Genomic DNA, 23,469 nt, shown 5'->3' on the forward strand with positions numbered 1-23,469 from the left:
ATTGATTTACAAGAATTTTGTAGAAGGAGCAGACCTTTAACTATTAGTTGGGTCTATAATCAGGAGTAAGCAAGTAAGCATGGACAGGTACGGAGGAGGTCAGCACTAAGTTAAGTACAAGTTTTTGCCACTTATGTGATACTTAAAATGTATCCTCAAATTATCATCTAAGGCTGCACTTCATTCCTCTCATAGCAAAGTGGTCTACATGTCTGCTTAATTAAAGCATGTCTTGATTAGTAATCTCCCGATTTCTTGAATTGAGGTTGTTTTGTAAAAACCTGGCCATGAGAAGAAACACTTCTTTCAGCATCTACAGAATTGGTAAACAGAACTGACAAATATATTTTAGCCATTTGAGTTCAATTGGAAATAATTCTTCAGCTTTAATATGAAATTCATTCAATGTCATTCTACTGCTGTTCATGGAAGGTTTTTACACATAGTGTGTTTATCGTGGTGTCGGTGCTGTGTACTTCTTGTGCCATTGCTCGGAATGTATTTATTCATTCTGCAACTTTATTATTCTTGGATTTCAAACCTCTGAATAAGATCCACGAGTCCCTTGCCATATGTTACCATTAAGGAGAGAATTTAAAATTCCACATCTTTAAGCAATTTCTGGAGGTTCTTTAACACTGTTTTGTGAAATATGCATTTCCTTTTCCACAAAGCCTGCATAAATATAACACATTTGAAATTATATTCAGCATCAGAATACCAATGGTTAATGGTTGCAACCAGCTTGCCTGCTTTCAGAAAATTATTTGCCCAGATATTGCAGCCAAGGGCTATTATGTATATAAGTCAAATGTACAGAATTGGGCAGTAAACCTTGAAGAATGTCATTGTATGCCTTGATTATGTAACTGGCATTATCAGAGACAAATTCAGTCACATTATTAAAATTTACTTCTAATGCATTTAAACTTTTCACAATGCCCTGTGCCACAGATGAGAAATTCACAGAGTGCACTTTAACTGTAACACTTTAACAGCTAATATTACATTCGGTTTGGAGGTATTCGATAGTTTTTGAGATCAAACACAATGTGCAAAACATACTGATCTTTAGCATCAGTAACTACAGACACACTGTCAGACATCTTAACCTGTTGCTGCAACAATTCCTAAGAATATCCCAAAATTGTGCATGTTTGATCAGAAATGCAAATAGTTTGGGATTATCATTTCCAGAGGAATATTAGCGCAAACAAATGCCTCTGTCAAATGGAAAATAACATCTTGTCGGTGTTCATAATTTTCTGTTACCCTTAAGTGTTGTACTGGAGGACACAGTCTTGTAGCTGTCAATCTCAGCCTTTTGTTTTCTGTGTTGTTTTTTCTCTGTGTACAGGACACCGGGTGGATATTGTTGTGAGCATTCACACAATTAAATGCTTTTTAATTGCTTGTCTTTGACTCCATGTTTAGGTTTCTCCATTTCTCTTTTAAGGCATCAAATTATATTCAATTACCATTTATATAATTCGTTTTATTTTTCTAATTAGTCAAAGCGTAATGTGTTGATTTCTTAATTTGATTACTATATCTGGAGTGGCTGCAGGGACAGCATCTAGGGGATAGCAGTCGAATTACAATTGAAGAAAATAATTCATGTAAAACACAGGGCCTTAGTTAATTTATATACATAGTATGCCCCCTACTCACCCTCATTTGAAAAAGTATTGTAAAGAAAAAACTAAAATAACGATTGTTTTTGTACATATTTAAAGGAGAGCTTCTTAACAGTGATGTGATGCCAGTATATTGGTAAAGTTAGAAAATTAGAAAGAATTATTATTGTCCCCATGGCTGACCACACAGTGTGTCATTCGTGGTTTTCAAACTTCTAGGCTATTGAATATAGCATCTTCCATTGCAAAGAAGCACCAGTTCATAAAGAAGGCTAGCAGTGACCTGATTTGTGCGTTTACAATGTGTGGACACAGTGAGGAATTGATTTATATCCATGTGACATTTCACTGAAGCTCCTCAGTCAGAATTTCAAACACTCAATCATCCAATCCGTAGAATACTGGGGAAAAAGAAAAAGCATTTTTGACCTTTATTGTATCAATGAAGCAGCACAGACCATTTATTTCACATTTGACTGGTGTACTGAAGGAGGACACATTCTCCTGAGGAAAGATTAGCATTTTTTAAAATAATAAAATAATAATAATATTAAACAAAAAGACAGCATTTGTAGTCATGTTTTCATATTTCAAGGCTAGCTTGAAAAGGAACAGGAAAGTACTTTCTGACTGGAAAATACATAGATTATGTATTTTGTATTTTTTAAGTTTCTAAGACAAAGGATGTGAAACTTCAGAAAGTCTTCCTGAAGGACCTTTGAACTTTCAGTAACAATTTTCATTATTCAGGCAAATTCACTGAAGGCAGGAAATGTGGGCTTCTAAATTTTATCTTATGGGAATCCATGAAAAGGAGATTGTATTATTCACGTAACAGTCATACACTTCATTATGAAACAAAAACTTTAACAAAGAATAATTTGCAGGAACCAGAACAAAATTAATGTTATATTACTGCAACTAAGATGGGGGGGTCAAAATCAATCCAAATACAAACATCCCTTCATATTAGTTGTTCTTATAGTCTATGGGAATGACTGAAAAAGAAAGCTGAAATCAGCATGTATCACTGTCTGTCTTAAAGTACATAAAAAAACACTTCTTTTAATGAAGCACCGCAGTCCTCGGCCATAATTTTCAAAGGAGCACAAGATTAAAGTCAAAGGACTCTCCCAATGGCTTCAAGTCTGCACTTCTTTGATAAACACCCCCAGTGTACGAAGCGTTTTTTCCTCCCTCTTTTTTTTTTTTAATAACTGAAGCTGCACTTTAGCCACCAAATCTCCTCGTGATCTGATCATTAAAATGGCACAAGCAGCAGTGTACATGCAAGCTGCCAAACCTGCACAAAACAAACTGAGGGTTACTGTTTAAATGTAACAGACATCTTTTCTCTAACTACAGAAATAACGCGCACACGCACACACAATAAAATGAATAATTAATCTTCCCTAGGCTTCACGTGTTAAGAACAGAGAAGGCGCGCCAGTAGCATTTTCACTTCAAATTTGTATTGTCTTTAGTCTTCCTGATTCATCTGCATTTCTAACACCTGCTTCAGTCAGATGTGAAGTACAGTGCTATCCTGAAAAAAATCTTTCATCTTTACACTGTTACTCGAACAAAAACACACTGTTCCAAGAGATCATTATCTACCAAGAATCCAGGACACACGTTCGATAGCTCAATGCTGTCTTCTTTTTTTTTTTTTATTATTTTCTTGCTACCTACCGTTAACCTTTGTTGGATCATTTCAACATCTAAAATATCTTTCAAAAACAAAATCGTTCAAGACAGTCTTCTAAAAAAGTGAGTTAAAAAAGGTAAATCAACAAGACAAGCTGCTGCTTTCTACTTTTTACTTCTGCATTTTACCCTTACCACTTAATGTAAATTCCTGAATAAGCAATAAGTCACCATCGTGATTTGTATTCATATGCATTATACATTAAGCAATTAAAAAGTCTAAATCTTAGCTATTTTAAACCCAGACCGCAGGTCCTGTTGTTTAAGGAACTGCTTAAAACCTTTTCCTGTTGAACAGGATAAACATTCCATCGTTGGGTCTGTATGATAAAAAGTTTTCTGCTGGTGTAAATTTTAAAAATATATAGACTCAGGTTTATAATGCATATTGTCATGTTTAACAGTGAACACAACAGAATCAAAATAATGTTTAAGAATGAAAATCTGTCTGATGGACATCACCATAAATTCTAAGGTGCAGCAGAAAACAATTTGTGAACAACTTCTGAAATTGTCGGAAATTGAACCCTAGATATTCCAAGAAAACATAAACCTACTTCTCTCCAACTGACATTTTGTATTAGTCAGTCCATGCTATGTCAATGATGTCCAGGACACAATAAAAGATTGAAAATGATAACTAAATACTTTTAATGTCTTTAAAAACTGACTATCATCATCTCTTGAGGGTGGATTGTGCTATTGTATTTATTTGTAAATTTGATAAAAACTTTATTATTTTTTTATTTTTTGTATTAATTTCATCATTATGTAGTTGAAAGCTAATTGTAAAGATGTAACACAAGATGATACATAGAAGGGTTTATGTTAATAGGCTGGGGGATAACCAGTTACAGTTCCGTTGGTATTGGGAAGGTCTGCACAGCACCAGAAGATTGGATGATTTGACCCTCCCGTGACTTACATTTTATAATCAAACTTTTGAATCTTAAAAATATGATCAAACAAGAACTAAAAACACTTGTAATTGCTCTAATAAATGATCAAACTGAACATATACATGCCACCTGAATGCTTTCCTAAATGTAGCATGTAGCACGTACACAAAATAAGAGGATGAAGGCTCTTCAGGTGACTACAGACAGTAAATCTATTTTAACCATTTTAGATTCGTTTGGTACTAAACTCCCTTTTATAGAACAAAGAGTGCACTCAGCTGAAGCAGTTTCAAATCAGGAAAATAATTCCAATACTTTTACAGTTAAAAAAATATATAAAATCGAAATATAAAATAATGTATATTATTCCAGAAAAAAAAAAAAAAAAAAAGTATGAAGATTAGTAATAGCATACAGCAACTCCGACAGCTAACCCCCCTTTTTAATACTGTATTTTTAAATCTGTTCTAAAAATCATCACTTATTTATCATCGTTTTTTACCCCTATTTGCAATCTCTAATTACTGAACACGACTCAATGCTAAATCTGTGCTTTACAAATCATAAGATTTGACATGGGTGGAACAGCTATACCACCCTGAACTCACAGCACCTGGGAAGCCACAGGAGTTTCCAGCTTCTTCTACCCACCCTTACCCAGCTGTGATGGGGGAATTATGCAACACCTTCAGGGAACTCCTAACCAAAACCATCTCCTCCAGCATACTGGACACACAGTGATCTCCAGTGCTCTGCTTTTACTGGATGCACCAATCAGGAGCCCCCAAAAGTTTATTGTTTAATACAATTTTATTTTGTATATACTGTGTTTATAAAGATCCATTTATGTGAATTAAGATATTTCTATCAATATTTCTAATAGTACTGGGTAAGCTTGTTAAATTAGCATCCACGTGTATGCAGTTACTGATTAGTGAAAAAAACGCATGTAAAAAGAAAATAAACATGACTTAAGTGTCGCTTGTATCTTACAATACTGTCATGTAAAATATACGAATAACAACCATGTTGTATAAAAGTCACTAGGAAATCACGTTTTATTCCATTTGGATGGCAGCTACATTAAATGTATATAATTTTAATTAAATATAATGAATTAAAAGTATGGATATTGGTTTATTTATAAAATAGTGATTGAGCTTTTGAGTGGAAACTTCTTTAATTCATAATGAAACATTTCCTCTTTCATAAAAGATGTGTATTCAAAATAAATTAATACATTCACACATTGTTAGTTTGGGATACCTCTATTGCAAGATGTTCTGAAGCTGAACGATCTTTTGTTTTATAAAGTTTGTGAGTAGAATTCCCGTCTACACATGAAGCACATAAACCAATTTTTTTTTTCTTTCCTTTTTTTAATGTATGCCGGGTAAATCAACCAGTAGCAGCCCTCTACATACTGTATATTGCTGAAGACAAGGTGGCCATCTTGGTAGAACCTCTTCAGACTGTAATTGCTTGTTGGTTGATGGGTTCAAATAGGATAATTGAATGCACTTGAGGAGCATTGTGAGGACCCAAAGAAGAGTTAGGTTTTTGTTTGTTTGTGTTTCTTTTTTTTTTTAATAAATACACGCTACGGCATTCCCACATATATGTGTGTGTGTTTCTGGGTTTCGACAATATAGGGAAGCTGATCCGTCACAGTAGACACACACAAACACACACTTTGAATGGGTGGTAATACTTTACAGAAGATAAAATGCAGTACAGCATGACAAAGGACCATCCTTGCTATGTAAATTGAAATTTCAGGATCAGGTTCTGTAAAGACCACACCTTAGCATGTTAGCACATTATAATTAAATTGTGAAATTGTCTTCTAAGCCAGGCACACCTCCTCTAGGTGTGTTGTACTTTGACCATATATAGGCCTGGATGATACAAAACTGCAGGTTTTTATTAGGACGCCTCTGGTAAACAAAACAGCCCATAAAGTACTGTGATGGTAGTTTGGGTTGGAGGTGGGTAATAAGTGTGATTCAAGACGCAGTTGAAAAACTGAGACATTAAGCATTTTTTAAGACACCAGCCTCCTGCATGAATAGAAGGTTTGACTATTTGTATATAATGTGTTCCATTTTAGGAGAATTAAAGGACTGTTTTGGGGGTGAGGGTTAGGAGGTGGAATTGATTTTACTATTACATTTACTATTTACTATTACTATTACACTACAGGGCCCTCAAGATGTGTACCAAAGATGTGGATATAATATTTGTTGGTCTTAACTTCATTGTGCTAATCACTAGAAAATATTTTTACAAGTAAACCCACAAAAAACATATTTTCAAAAATGATGGCCTGTTGGCAGCAGATGAAAAGTTACAACTCAGACAGACATCAAAAGCAATATGAAAAAAACATACAACATACTGTAGTTATTGAGGACAAAAAAAAAAAACATAAAAGAAAAAGTCTCCTGTTGTTGAATTATTGTGAGACAGAAGTGAAGAATACGCCAGCAAGGTTGCTTTTCGTTTGTTTAAATGAATACGTTATTCAGATTTATTGCTGTTTTGATTATTAAAATAGCACCCGGGGTGCGATTTCTAAATTAACTTATTTATTTAGTCAATTTGTGAACCAGATTCTCCTCAGAGACAAGACACATTATTCAATAAAATACATCCATATAGAAAAATGCCCCTCAATTACACAGTTAGTGTGATTAACAACTTAAAGACAATTGTTGCCTTATTTTGTGGGTGCATTCTGTGGTCTTTGGGAATCACACACTGACAGACAATGAAACATTGAAGATGGAGTTTGTCTAATAGTAATAGTGCTGCAATTTCAATGAAATCAGTAGTCCAGATGCCCAGGACTCCGAAGACATTTTGGTCTGGACTACAGAACTGTAATGTTCAAAATGCCGAGGGACAACCGACAAATTCAAATTAATTTTCATTGTGTTTTTCATTTGCTTATGCAGTTAGCAGAGACAGACTGTATACATTGTATATACTGGGTTCAGATTAACTATTTACTACAGCTTGTGCGGGACAGTGGGCTATGCTGAACACCAAGCTGAACACCAAGATTTGTTGTTCCACTGTGCTTGGATTGCAGACTGGAATTAATCTCTGTCTGTTCTTGCAAATGTCTTAGCTGCCTAAGAACAAAATATTGCATTAAAAAAGACACATTTATTAGGAAATAATAGCTGATTTTAGGTGATATTGTTATTTAAATAAAGCCCTGTGTGTGTAATTAACAAGGTGGCAAGATTGTGTCTTATTTCACAATGAAGCTGAAATTTGCAATAAGGACATGGAGATAGTTACAAAAATCACATGGGATACTGGTTGAATGCACAGGGATCCACACCTTAGATTGTAACTGATAAAAGTTAGTACATGAAAACAATTGTTTATATCGCATGTGTATTTTTTTTTTTTACTTTTTCCATTGTACCTGAAAAGTGCATCTGTGTTTAATCTTACCAGATATTCTGTTAGTCTATTTGTCAGCGAGCTCTTTAGAACCCATATCACAGCAACAAATGCGCAAACTACTAACAATCAGGCACTGATCACATGCATTAAAGTGGAAGGAAAGAAGGGACATACAGAAGGACTACTGAAATATAAATAAACAAACAAAGAAATTAATTAATTAATTAAATCATATCTCCATAAATCATGACCAACAGAGAGACGAGAAGAAATAAACAACCAAACATTGCGCTATGGCTTTAAATGAGGGACAGACAGTAGTCCTGCAAGTGGGAAACATTATTTTACATGACATTACAATTAAATTCAAATTATTTAGTAGAATTACAAAATGATAAATTACATAACTATTACTATTTACTTGTTTTTCTAATTATTTTCTAGACTTTGGCTGGGATCAAATCAAAACGTTGACCCACCATCTAATAGAAAATGGCAGAACTGTACTCAGTTGCGGCTTCATTTTTAGTTAGAAATGTAACCGCTATGACTAGAGGATTTTTAGTTTGCTATTAGGGGGTGGGTCAAAGTTTTGATTTAATCCAGCCCTTTGTACCACATTGCAATTGTATTTTGTCTACATTTCTGTAATGTTGATATACTGTAAAATATTTATGCAATGCAAAACATGGGTAATTCGTGGTGGACTGCCATCGTTAACCTTTGGTAGTTCATCGGACTACCACATCACCATCGTGATTGGCCACCCCTGTGAAGTGGTCTGTGAAGTACTGTAAGGAAGAATGCTGAGTTCTAAAAAGCCCATGTTTAGTAGTGTTCTGTACATTCTAGGGACTTTAATGTTAACTTTCTGTTTCAGGTAATAATGATCCAACCAAACCAAACTATTTAAACACTGGAGTCTTCATGCTTTTCTCTTTCTAAAGCAAAACACCCAGTATCACTCTGTAAAATGCACACAATTTATGTCAGCAAATGGGTGTACATTCAGCCAATCATACCACTATATAACCACAATAACAATATCACTAAAAACTCTAGTATTCTTCAATTATACAAAATGGAGAAAATGGTACTGCTGTCACTTTGTGAATACACTAATGAAGATCACTATTTGCTGAATAAATCGAGATGGAACATTAAACAGATATTTTACTATTATTATTCAAAAATAATAATAATCCCTTCGTAAATCCCATTAAGGGCTGGATTGAATCAAAACTTTGACCCAATTTTACCCCGCTTCTCGTTATCCTCCCTCATAATGGAACTATAGTCTATAACTCAAATAAATCATAAAAACAAAAGCGAATGACAGTGACGGTAAAAACAAATACATAACATACAACAGCGCACCTATAAAACACATGAACAGATCAAAAGAGATATCCCTGTCCTTATCTCATGCAGCTGAGATTCCACCCAGTCATTCTGTCTAATCTCTACATCTACACACAGTTTTAAATCTTCCTTCAGTGGTCCTTCCATCACAAAAGAGGTTCATCAAAGTGAGAGTCAAAAAATCACTTCTGGTACCAGTTAGAAGGGATAACAAAATTACAGCGTTCTCCCGGCTCGTTTTGAAGAACAGCTTTCCACATGACTGAAGACTCATATTAAACTGGAGAGGAAGCTTTAGCCAAAGGCCTTTTCTAGTCAAACTGAGGACTTACAATGAAACTTACAACAAATCTCCTCACTCATTGCCACGCAGTAATCCTGTTGAGGAACAATTTAGAAGACACTGTTCATTCTTCCACATCACTTTTAATTGCTACACAGGGCAGGGGGATTTAATGAGTCCAGTATTTAACCTATCGTGGATCCCATTAGATATACATCTGTCAGATTGACAGGGTAGTGAAAGGTTTCCACTGGACATTGTCTGAGGTTAGCATCCCACTCCCAAGGGTCTCTGACATCTTTAAACATCTGGCTATTTATTGGCATGTCCTACAAAAACACAATTAGATGTGACGTAACGAAAGCCTGGAATATACAGAGCTTCTAGAATCATCCCTACAATGCAGACCTGTTACTTTAATTTGGTTGTCTCAAAACACACTGACAGGCAAACTCAGAGCACATACCATAGATTAATTAAATTTACACTGTGGGTGAAGTAATGCTCACAGGGATGCTGAATATGTTGAATATTATGTTTATATTTTTTCCTTAAATGTAGCAAATATTGAATATTAAGAAATAAACTAAAATCAATATGGGAGTTTTAATATTGAATTGTCAATGATGGTGTGTTTCATTTCCTGTGATGATATTGTGGTGGTATGTTTATATGTTTGGGCACCAGCAAGGCAATAAAAGGTCTATTTAAGCCTACCTGCAACAGGAACAGCAATATCTTAACAAACCCCAGGTATAATGTTAGCCCAGTATTTAACTTGCAAACTGTTTACAGGCAGTTATTCTGCTTATGGTTTTAGAGAACCCATCTCATTATTATTGAATTAAATAAAACATACACACACACATAAAAAAATACTGCATTACATTTCCATTTTAACCTCTATACCATAGTTCTGGTATATTCAGTATCGTCACTGTCCCTGATACACACATCCAAGAAAAAGAAACATAGTCATTAAATCCTGGTGATACAGGAAGGATTGCACACCAATCACAATGATATAAGGTTGGAGGGAAAGTCACACAACAGAATCTATCTGGCGAATGCTCCCCCAAGGCAAAATAGAAAACATGCAAACTATAAATGATTAGTTCTGGCAAAACCATGAACAACCACTCAGTCAGAAGGTCTATGGAAAATCCCGCTTAGTTCCAACCTGTAGAACGATCAAAGCCGATTCTCCTCCATCAGGGTTGACAGATGGGTCTCCACCCCTCTCTACCTGCAGTTCACCGTCTCTCGGCTTCTTTCACGTCAACCAAGAAACTAGTTTCTATCTTAATGATCCCAAGTCAGTACATGATGAGATGAAGTAATTCGGCAAAAATGGTATAAAAAATGTATAAAAAAAGAGCAATGGTATCCAATACTGGGCTTTCAAAATGCTGCTGTTACACAAATCTAAACAAAGAAGGAAATAAACGGCAAACTGATGTTTTTAAAAAAATAACACAACCACATTTTAAAAGTGAAAAATAAAAAAAATAAAAAATACCCAGCTTCACTGCACCATAAACAAAAACAATGGGAATGCCAATAGAGATCTATAAATAACCAAACTGAAGGAACAGTCATATGTAGTGAAGCTTGCATTTCTCAGTTATGGCTCTGCCCTGTAATGGGAAACACCTCAAGACACATGCTTCCTATATGCAAAACACATCATCAGGGGCCAGAATAGCTTTGGTGACTTTTATACTGTAAAACTTTGTAAATGTAAATTAGTTTCATCATTATTCTATGAAAATAAATCTCTGCATCTGGACAGCGAGGATGTAATTAACTCCAAAAGGTATTAAGAAATTACCTATATGGAATGCATTTTAACAACTTTTCTCTCCTCACAGTTAAATGCAAATACGATTAGCCAAGTAAAAATGTATGGGACTCCCAAAACCAGTCCAGGAAAATGCCTGTTGAGCTAAATGACCCTCTTATAGCAGCTCCTGTTGATAATGTAAAGTAAAGTTAAAGGATGAAAGCGATCTATTCCAACTTGGTGTACATGATTACATGTTATGAACTTTAAATGTGAGCAACGTATGCAGAAATATAGCCTCTAGTCAATAAATCATCAATATATAAATCATGTCAATAACATATCAGGCACTACCAGTAATGAGCACAATTGATTCCAAAGACTATTTGGCGATGTATTTGGAAAAACAATGTGCTTTACACTGTAAGTAAAACTCCTTAAATACATTTGACCATTTCTACTATCATAAGTTCACTGATTACGAAGCCAAGACTGAATAATGTGTGATGATCCTGTTCTTTTTAAGATGCCCGAATTGGTCTGCCTACTTGAGGGTTTGTTTTATTTTTAATACTTAATGCCACATAATGCTGCAACATCAATACAGTTCTGTTTACTGGTGAATGTAGCCCCACAGTATCAGGGATTTGTTAAATAAAAGCAGTAGGAACACATTTCACTAAGACACATCTGTTCAGACTACCTGTATTATTGCAGCCTAATCTCCTGAGCAGTGCAACACTCTTGTTCTTATGCACTTTCTTATTAAACTATGAATGAACTAGGAAAGTATCATGCTCCTGATTATGTATGTATTTTTAGTACTTCTATCATTTTACTATAGCTTCTCCTATACCTACCCCACCCCCTAGCACATACCTAGGATTTAACTGTGTTACTTCTGCACCTGTTAGCTTATTTGTACTAGGATGTATGATCATTGTTTATTGAACTGATTATATTTTATAAGGGTTTGAAAATGTCCTGTTGCCCTGGGTAAGGGTGTCTACTAAGAAATAAATTATAGTAATAATACTATGACACAGGGCCTGGATAAAACTGAAACTCAGATTCAACTTTCAGTTCAGTATTAGTAAATGGGCAAAAGGTTTGATTTAGGACATCTTAGGACATCTTAGGACAAATACTGGCTATGTAAATCTGTGTTCCTGACCTTCTTTAAAATATTCTGTAGCAGCAGCCTCCCATTCTAAAATGTTTAACCTGTTTAACCATGCTTGAAAACTCCTGAATATGAATGGAGAGAAAATGGTGAGTTAAGGCTAACAACCAAGAGAACAAGCAGGATTCAGAAGGGGATATAATCTCTGCTGGTATAGATTTTTTAATATTAAAAGAGTTCTTTGTAAACAAAGGCAGAGCAGTACTGAGGAGTTTATGAAATGGAGATTATCCATTGCCCCAGGTGAAGGGAATATTCTGTTTATTAAATAAAGTGTTGCTTTATCTAACCTTGACAATGCAGGGCTTCCATTTACAATAGAGACCATACGAACTGGTAATTCAGGACAATTGTGTTTGGCTGCCACTGAATTATGTCAAATTGGATCACACATGTCTACTACAGGAAGTAGTCTGTCTTGCTACAAACCTCCTAGCCATTATTAAAAGAGGATCTTCAGATGGTACAAGAGCACAAGAGAAAAAAAATCACTAAGAAATGCATAAAAACCACAGCTCATTCTCACACATTAGAATAAAGAAGAGATAATGACAAAGATGGCTTGATACCCTAGGTATGAAACAATAACACTTGCTTACGGTAGCAGAAAAACCATAAATGTACCCAATGAATATGCAATTTTTGTGAAAAGCTCTCAACAACAAAGATGTGTTTTGAAGATGCCAGTATACTTGTGGAAGAATAACAAAAATATGAAGAGAAACATTCGCTTTCAAAATGTTATCTGCATTTCCTAAACAAGTGTGTGGGGGGGGGGGTGAATGAAGAAATCAATCATTAAAATAAGCAAATACATAAATATAAATACATATCTCTTAAGTCGGTCAATGCTAAGAAAATTGAATTTGTTAGTTGCTGGTCATTCCCGTAATTAAATTCCTGTCACACGTTTTGAAGAGAAATGGCCACCCTGACTAATGCAGTTACTTTCTACACAGTTGTGGCAGAATGAGTGACGAAGTGTGTTATCTGGATTGTTATTCTGTTTTTTGTTTTTTTTTGGTCTGCTAGAACAGGAGTAGTGAAAATCCTTATGTACAAAGTAGACCCAATGATAAACTTTGTTTTATGATAATGGGATTTGACCATGTCATCATGTAAGCATAGGCCTAAAATGTAAGGCATATGCAAATAAAACCAAATGGTATGGATGTTTTAAGAAGATGAAGTCTGGGGAATTTGCATCCAAAATCAAATGATATTTAGATATTTAAAGTTCAACACAAGTCAATATGCTTGATTTGTCATAAAGTGGGATGTAAATCATAGTTAGAAGAACAGGTGGTGAATGCAGAAAGAGAGGTAATCACCTGTGTGAAATAACCATTTTTCCTGTGATGACAGACAGCTCTCAAACTTGCATGATTATCCATGTATTACACACAATGTGCATTCCTTCCTTTATCTTGCATAGTTAACATAAACAGTTAAAATGTGTTGGTTTGCCAAGTAGCCTTGCTGTCAAAGTTCCAGAACATAAAATGCAGTGAAATTATTAGGTCATCTGTTGTTAAAAAGATTGAATTGTAATATTTGGTGAAACTATGCCTTTATAGTATGTAAATCCATGTTGGTCCACAAGGTCCATTTGATTTGATGTACCTCTACACTTGAGCAAAGTTAATTCACCTGTTTTTTTGTTTGTTTTTTTGTGAGCTCAAACTGAACAGAAACCACTGAAAACCAGAGACCACAAATCCTGCTATAAGGTTTGATTATGAACAAAATCCTAGAAAATGTACCCTTATATTTAAGTTCTAGTGCATAATAACAACTATATAGATATAATGTGGATTAAAAACGTATGCCTATAATAGCAATGATAGGTCTGAAATGTGTAGGCATATATCATATTCCATATATAATGATTGCTTTTCCACATATGAATATTGTTTTCTTGGCATGAAAACAAAGAACACAAGGTTCTGTATTAAAATAAGGTAGATAACTTCTGCACTCAGTACAACGAAAGGGAAGATAATTCTTCAATTAAATGTCCTTGCCTGGGATGTCAATGCTTGCCTTCTGTAATTGGCACCCTTTCTGTAATGCTAACATGCTATCAGATTATATTAAAGCCCATCATGTAGTAAAATCTAATCATTTATTCTGTTTTCCAATTATTGTAAAGCAGCAGGCTTAAATGAGGGGAGGAGATAATGAAATTAACTTCCTAACTTAGAGCAATTCTCTGTGGCACAATGATCAGATATTCTCTTGGTCTGAAATTTATGTAAATTTTATTCATCTATCATTAGTTATTACCATTGCTGCTACATAAAAAACACAGTTTTCTTTAACAATTAGATCTTAAAATGTTGCTTATTAATTAGGCAAGGGACACTAATAGGCCCAACATGAATATGTAAGATCTCTAATTCTAAACATTGAACTTTTGACATTTAACACAGGAAAGTTTTAACAAGAAAAAGGGGCTACGTTTATTTTGCTATTTATGCAATTCCAAGAGAAAATTAAAAATTATACTGCACAGAATTAGGTGATGTGACTGAATACAGCAACATTATAATTTCTCAGAATTAGTGAAATAACTGTTCTGGTGTCACAAAATATCCAGTGTAAATCTGAATAATCAAGTAAAGGAGAAACATAATTATCCTCATGTAAATTATAACCATAAATGAAATGTTCTATTTTTTTAATATAAAGATCTAATAACATTGATTACACTTCAGAAACAACTAACCTCACACTTAATTTAATTTGCACCTGGTGTGATATTAATAATATTTTATTTATCCCAAATGTCTTAAAACAACAACACATGAGTAGAATGAACATGGCAAACTGATAGTTGATTTAAAACCCTTATTAAAAATGGCTAAATTAAACAGAAAAAACTCAAGCTTAGGGTAAGTATATATTAATATCAAAGTCAATTGGTATATGTATATTTCTTAATTGATGGTGGATTTTGAATGCATTACTGCTAGGGCCAACAGGAACACTGCCTCAGACCATCGGTCTCTCTTGTGCCATCACTCAGTTCAGGCATCCTTTCAAAAGCCAAGGCCCCTTGATACAACTAATGGCTATTTGATGGACCTCATAAAACAAATCAATATACTGATCGGGCCTCTTTTAAGACTAATTTGTAGAGCAATCAATTCTGTCAATTCATAGAAGTCAAAGTAACAAGAAGATGTATCAGCTTTATACAGACCATTGCAAACGATACAATTATATCCAAAATCTTTTGGAGTAACTACCTGTTATGCTTATTGATACTGTAGTGTACATACATGTGTTTAAAATGTTGCACTAAACCAGAAATAATAGAGATCTGTGGTATTGTTATCATTAGTGCATTCCCTATATATTTGTAACAAATCTTTTCACTTTATTCATACTTTTTTTCTACAAACAAATATAGGTATACAAAATAGAAATACATCTTAAAAAAAATCACTGTAACTCATCACAATTATTAAATCAATCTACATTGCTTTTTCACTATGCTTTGTTAATGATTTGTTACAAAGGTCATGTTAATTCCCCAGTGAACAAAATTTGATTTCCACCCTTTATGTTGTAAAATGTGCGTGTGCGTCTGATCCTTAATAAATAACTCATTAAGACCTGAACGTGTTTAATAAAGTCACTCACCAGAAAACTTCCAAAGGCAGAATTAAATATAGCAGCTGCCTGTGAAGAAAAACAAATAAAAGTTAGCATTTTTATATCACGTTCATCAATAGGGAGAATTACCACTAACATGTAACAGTATGCCCTCTGAAGAAGGATGTCATTCTGTTTGGGGCTGAAAAAATGTTCCCCCTACAATCAAGTTTAAAGTAATTTCAACTTTTGAATCGATCGAGTAATAAAACTATGCTTGAACAAAGATTGAATTCATTTTATAAGGCAAAGTTGTTGGGTTTTTTTTCCCTGTAGAAAGTAATTTACAGATAAAAAAAATACATGCACAGACAAACAGAACAGATTACAAATAGAGAAAAAAAATTGAAACAAATAAGATCTCTCCAGGTTTCTTTAAAGATTTATGTGCCCAAAGCAAAACATGATTACAGTGTACTTTTAAGAACAATCACAACAATGAGCTTAAAATATCTGAGATCTAAGACATACTATCAGAATATCAGAGACCATAAAGACTTACACTGTTTCAAATGTTAACAGTAATGGCCTTTGCTTACCTAAAGAGACCCCTTGATGTTTTTTTTTTAATATTCTGCACATAACTCAATTCCAGCGCATTCTTGGAGTGGGTATAAAAAGGTTCAGGAGATCTGCGAGTCAAATCTTGAATGAAGTCCAGTCACAAATGAAAAATAAATGCAAAGGAGTGCCCTTGTGTTTGCAGACCACTGCATTCTGTAAGATGTAGCATGCCGGTCAAATGGCGGTACAAAGTCAAAAAAATAATTAACCACCAAAGACCTTCAGTCTTGTCAAATTAAAAACAAAACAACAGCAACAACAACCACCAAAATAAAAGCAGATGGATGCTGCCAGTAAGTTCTGAAAGTTTAAATGAAGTCCAAAGCCAAGTCTATGTGAGCTGAAGCACAAGACCCTGCATACTGCTCCAAGAGAGGATATGATGAGACTGAATGGGTAATGAGATCCCTGGCTCCAGAGAGCTTAGCTTTCTTATTCATGTTCATAATTAATTCAAGAACTTTGATAATTTCATTAGATTCATCGTTTCCAAGCCTTATCAATAAATGATGGTGCTGGACCACGGCTCCAGTGCACTCGCAGAACACACAAACACAAACTCCGGCTTGGAACCTGTGTTTACTAACAGGGACACAACATATGGTACTCCGAGCAATACAGGGACATCTCAAAACTGGCAGCTAAATAAAACATTATTTCCGACAGCTGTAAGCCCCTAACATTTTAACATCTTTCTCCCTTACTAGTCTAGCCGGTACAAAGGCATGGGTTTCAGTGGGAAACTCTCTTCAGCAAAAAGTCAGAGATCAGATGTATCAAAAAAGGGGAGGGAATTGTATTTTATTCATTTACTTCTTCATTTATTTTTTAGTGGCAGATCTGTATGTTAAGGCTTACATCAGTTCTGCAACTGAAAGTAATCAAATATTACAAGTTAAAGACTTTAAACCAGTTAAATTTCTTAATTGCCTGTGATATGAGTCATGTAAGCAGTGTGTGAAAAGTTACTGACTGATAGAAGTGTACTGCATACCATAATTGGTAATGAATAATTGTTAATCTAAAGTTTATTCAATTTAAAGAACTCACAGTATTAGAATAGTTATGAAAAACAATGTCTAGGATAAAATGCAACATCTGAGAAAATATAACATTCATACTGCATATGTATACAAATACACACCTATGTACTTACATTTTGTTACTGTTTGCATTTAAAACTTTCTGCAATTACATTTCAAATAATACATTATTAAAACAATAATTGAGAAACAAATATGAAACTTTTAAGGAATACAAACCCTATTTATGAAATATTCTGATATTATGCCATTGATTCTTCTATGAACACCTTTTTGTTACACCCATTAATTAAAATATATTATTTACTCCAATTATCATTAGTTAAAAATATTACCCCAGTGAATGTAAGGACAAAGCATACCTAGAGATCATACCAGGAGGCCAACAACCTGAACAAGGGCAAATATTTTCCTTACTATTTATTCATACAGCTTTTCTTGCAGTTACATAAATGTGGCAATTTACACTTTATTACTCATAGAACGGGAAGAATGCATTGGATAACTAGGTTTGTGTGGGGATTTACAAACAAGTCACTTTCCTACACATGCTCACGTCACAGATAACCAGGTGAATTCTGACCTGCAACCTAGACCAGAAACATTTATTTTCAACAGAAAATTACAAGTTTCTTCTTAAACAAGATATTACCTGATACTGCTGTTAAACAAACCCTACAAGCAAGAAGTCAGTTTTCAGCTGCAGGACAGAGTTAGAAGGCCAGGCACATAGTGTGCTGAGAAATTAAACCTAATGCGTTTAACTAAATCAACTTTGCATTGCTCTTCTGGAAACGTCATCCCTCACACAGAAGTCACTTGATAAATTGGTTCTGGTGCCATAATAAACCACAGAGTATATAGAATTGACCATTTCAAGCACTGTATTATTAAGATGTGTTTTATACTGTACACTAAGGTAATTACAAAACTTGTTTTACAATTTATACCATTTCACGTAGAAAACTTGTGTCCTAGTTTTTCTATGGAAGCTGTACTATACGGCACTCTTCTGCCTAATACAGAACAAACATTTTTTTACATACCAAATAAAGAATGAATAAAAGATAAATAAGAGATATACATATACAAATATAAAAGTAATGAATTCAAATCCACCCCTGCAAAGTGAAGTATGACTGAAAACGCCTTCTGTCAAAATATTTGTCCCATTCAATCTGCTTACCTTGCACATGTCTTTTCATATACTAAAAGTTCAGAATATATATCAGCAAGGAAATTCTGCAGTTGCCCACCTGCTTCAAGACAAATTGAAAGCTTTCCAGAAAAAGCTTGAACATCTAGAAAACCCAAATCAGTGGCAGAATCAAAAGGTACATTCCCACAGCTTTCAGAGCACCTTGACAGGCTGAGTGTCTTGGGTTTGGAAGCAGGAAGGGAAAGACTGACACACTTTTCAACACTTCAAGTCAAATTCACAGCTTATTTTCCTGAATTGGAATCAGACTGCAATGAACATATACTGAAGGGTCTTTCATCATTCCCCACTACCTACCTGTGTGAGGCCAGCATTTCAGGCCTGACAGTAATGGAAACAAAATACCACAGTAGACTTCAAGTTCAAAATCGTCTATGGCTTTCCAAACCTCCCCTATGCACTGACAGGTTGTTCAAGGCAACACAAGGGCACCTCTCCTGCTTTGACATGCAGTGCAGTGCTGCAGGTAAGTAGAAATATATATTTTTTTCTTCCTTTTTGGTATTCCGCACATATAATTTGAACTAATTTGTTACAGAAATATTTGGTATTTTTGTAATGAATCGGGCCGACAAATACAAAATAATGCTGTAAACACATGAGCCTATTCACAAAGCTTTTCACTCAATATAAGTATTGAAACTACCTTTTAAATGTTTATATGTAAACATTAAGCTTACTGAAACTCTTACTACTCTTACTTAAACCAACACTAGTTCGTAACCCTAAGTCAAATCAGGCAATTCACAATTACAAAGAAAAATAACACATATCGCTTTTACGTTATCAGTGAAAATAGATGGTATTTTTTATTTTCCGCTCATTCTGAATTGTATGTTTATTAAAGACATTAGCTGCTGTTTTTAGTTATTAACATGTTGTTTAAAGCACCATTAATAAATAAAAATAGGACACTTTCTTCTTTTTTATGAGCATCTGGTCTCAAACACGCTCATACCCCACAGATGAAAGCAATGGCAGAGCAATTATGGCTACAAACAAAGTTAAAAAGAGCTGCTCAGCACAGCCTCGGTGACAGATAATGAAAACAAGATGTACAACTGCCTGAACAGTGGGTGCTTAATTAGGCATGTCCCGCAACGACTCTAAAGACCTGAACCACACAAATAACATTTCAGCTCCACCTGACACGGAGAGAGACATACAGACTCCCAGTCCAGCACTGGTACAAAGAGAGGTCACTCTTCCATTAGGCCCTTGTAGGAGCTGAAATATCCAAATGTAAACTATGTAACCATGTAAAAATATAATCAGTGCTGAATTTACATTCGGGTCATAAAAATACAAAATAGTCTGCACCCCAAACAGCGTGAGGTTCTGAATAATGATCTTCACAAAACAAGGTGCAACTTTTTACCTCGACCTCCCATGCAACATGGAAAGAGTGTTTGCAGGTTAAACTGTATCGTAAGGCTGAGTCCAAAGCAAAGATCTGAATCAAGGTCGTCAGGGCTTCAGCTCACACACACTACCCCACACACACTAAAAGAGCCAGCCAATGTGGTGAGGTAGAAAGCTTAAGGCACATTAATTACATTTGTCCTACTGTATTCCTGTCTGTCCTGGGTTATTAAGGAGACGTATTGCACTGAGCGTTTGGCGTAGACATCACAGTAACTCACTCAAGGAAGGGGGGGTTCTGTCCACGTGGGCACTGATTGTAGCAGGAATAGCGCTCTGGGGCAGGAATATGAACCCAGGGCCTGAGGAGCCAGTACTACACACTACTGCTACACCACAAGAGTCTGGCCATTATGCAGCACTGTAGGTATGTGCTCTTTACATATAGTTAATATAACCTCTGTAGCTATTGTAGTTATCCTACAAGTTATATATACAGAATATATTTCTCTAATACTAAAATTAGTTGATAAAGTAACATATACAGAATAAGGTAAATAACAGCATGCTATTGTTCATAATGGACAGGACAAAACAAAAAGAGAATCCTGCAAGAGAAGGAAAAAAAACTTTGGTTTAACTAATCTTCTCTCACAAAATATAAATGTTTCAAGAGATTCATAATAAAGAAAAAAAACGAAAACAACAACAGACAGACAGACAGACAAATCCAGTTAGACATAAATAAACAGCCCTACAATTCACACCTGGTGACCTCAATAAAAGGAACTGATCTACAAATCTCATTATGAAAGCAAGCGACCCTAAGGTTGGTGGGGTGTTTCAATCCAATTTGTTGAACAATGTCCTTGTATATCACTTGAAGGATATATATATATATATATATATATATATATATATATATATATATATATATATCTTCACCACCATCAGCCTATATCAATCCCCTGCTGGATGAAGGCTCCCCAAGATGTTCCCACTTGCTTCGATCTACAGCTCTCTTTTCCACGGCATGCCTGCAAAGTGAATTATTTCATCTTCCCATCATATATGTGGTTGTCTTCTAGGTTTCTGTTCAATAGCTTCCTTTTCTTGCAATGTGTTCAGCCCATTGTCATTTATATATATATATATATATATATATATATATATATATATATATATATATATATATATATAAAACATAAAACTAACTTTTGTTGATTTTTTCTTCACTTAACTTAAATAGCTATATGCTTAAAGGTGCACACCATCAGTTTACTGGTTAATGTATTTTTTTGTTTTCATCCCCAAAATGTAATGCCAATATTAATGTCTACATACAGCTAAATTGTGAGAAAGAGAAATACTGATCATCAAATTCAAGAAAACAGGATTTCAGCTTAGTTGGTCTTGCCTTGATAAAGGAACATAAAACTAATCAAACAACAAAAGTTTCTTGACCTTTGAAATACAGAGATCATTATTGCACATATTTTGCACAGGGCACATGTGCTAAGATGCCATAAAATAATATGTAATAAGGTATAGCTTTTATAAATGTCTGTTTTTGAGTGTGTTGTGAGTCCAGACCTTGTCCTTTCTGACCTTTGTAGGCCACTGGACCTCAGCGAAATCAACATGATAAACATTTTGGGCATTTTCAGATCCTTTTGTTTAGGTTTTGAAAAGGTTAATAACATATCACTAAAAGAATGCATCACCCATCAATGAACACTACCCAGCTCCACCACAATGGATATCTGAATTCCTAGTAGAAAAGCTCAGAAGATGGATTCTTATGTAAACTGGAAAGGACAAGTTATCTGAATTTTCTCCTAATATGGAGAAAACCTCAATAAAAGGAAGATTACCTTTAAGGACACATCTGAACCATTGGGGGCAGGGAGAAAGGCACGGATCTATTATTGGAAATTATGTTGACAACATTGAATATATTGAATCTTTTTTTGTTTAAATGCATATGATCATTCATCTCAAAGCAGCCGGGGCAGAAAACAAATTCAGGTTCCTCATAATGGGTGCAAAATTGAATCAGGTGTCTGGTCCTCTTAAGGAAATTAAGTCGTTTTGTGAAAGGGGGGTTTAATGAGAACCAAGCCTGCCGACATTGATGAATGGGAATGACACTGGGGAGAGCATGTAAGCAGGACAATATCTGCATGTTCGGGTCCTGCTGCCTATTTTTCACTCCCTATCCCCAACACCATAGCCTTCTCATGGGGGACCTATTAATCTCCAGCATAGTTATTACAAAACGTTTATTCGAACATATATTCTGCAGATGATGACAGTTAATAAAGGAAATCTTTTATAAGCTGTATTTTTACATACTGCTCTGATTATGGTCATTATTTGGTATTGATAGATCATTCCCACACTGCTCAGGTTTTAAAGGCAGGTGTATATCAGTGGTGCACATTTAGGGCCTTGCTTTGTACCTTGCAGCTGAGAAATATTTATTACCATCCTTTTCCTAGCAAATCAGTTTTATTTAATAATGCAGAGTGCAAGAAAAATCAACTATATGGGCTACATTTTACTGCAGATATGACGGGTCTCTTTCATTACATTAATATACAGCAATGTGAAAAGAGAAAAGTATTCTTAAATGAAATTCAATCTAGCACAAATGCCATTTGGCAAATTCATTATTAAAACAACAGATAAAGTGATGACCTAGTCTATTCTAAGTTCATTTATAATACCAGTACTTCAATTATTATTAATAGTAATAACTTAGAGGGATTATATTCTCAATGAAACCTTTTTATTGTTTTTACCTGTGCTGTAATTTAAAATGAAGTTAAAAGACAAACAAACACACATAGGTAGGTTTAACAGGAAATATTGGAATCTTTATTATTCGAAAACATAAAGGGCGTTTTTGATGTGTAAGAGTTCCTTCATTTACCTGACACCCAAATCTTCACTTTAGTTTGAAGACCTATACACAATATCCTCCATTAAATCTTAATACAAATAAATTGACGGTTACAATTACTGTGAGTGAAAATCACAACTATACCACATAAACGTATGACAATACTGAATATTCTGCATTGATTTATCAAACAATGCTTTGTGTGAAACACAGTAGAGGCTAAATTGAGAAATATAACTGGAAACTGTATCCAACTGTTTTTTGATCTGAACCTTAAATCTGGATTACCATATTATAAATGTGTTAGTTACAGTAAGGTGGTTTTCTCTGCCCTACTTTAATGAATAAGTAAAATATGTAATGACCGATTAACCTAGGATATTGCTGTAAAGAGTGCCAGTCCTACTGAGAAAGACCAGATATGGCACCTATATTAACACAA

The 23,469-nt window shown here is 34.6% G+C and overlaps 1 protein-coding gene across 1 annotated transcript in view; it reads right to left on the reverse strand.

The window, feature by feature from the left end:
• slc10a7 (solute carrier family 10 member 7) overlaps positions 1–23,469 on the reverse strand; it is a 142,288-nt gene that overhangs the window by 86,317 nt on the left and 32,502 nt on the right. Inside the window, exon 5 of the mRNA XM_066718441.1 lies at positions 15,923–15,961. Within this exon, the coding sequence (XP_066574538.1) occupies positions 15,923–15,961 (39 nt within the window). The remainder of the gene's footprint in view (positions 1–15,922; positions 15,962–23,469) is intronic.

Source organism: Amia ocellicauda, chromosome 12 (assembly GCF_036373705.1).
Source record: "Amia ocellicauda isolate fAmiCal2 chromosome 12, fAmiCal2.hap1, whole genome shotgun sequence".
NCBI classification, from domain to species: Eukaryota; Metazoa; Chordata; class Actinopteri; order Amiiformes; family Amiidae; genus Amia; species Amia ocellicauda.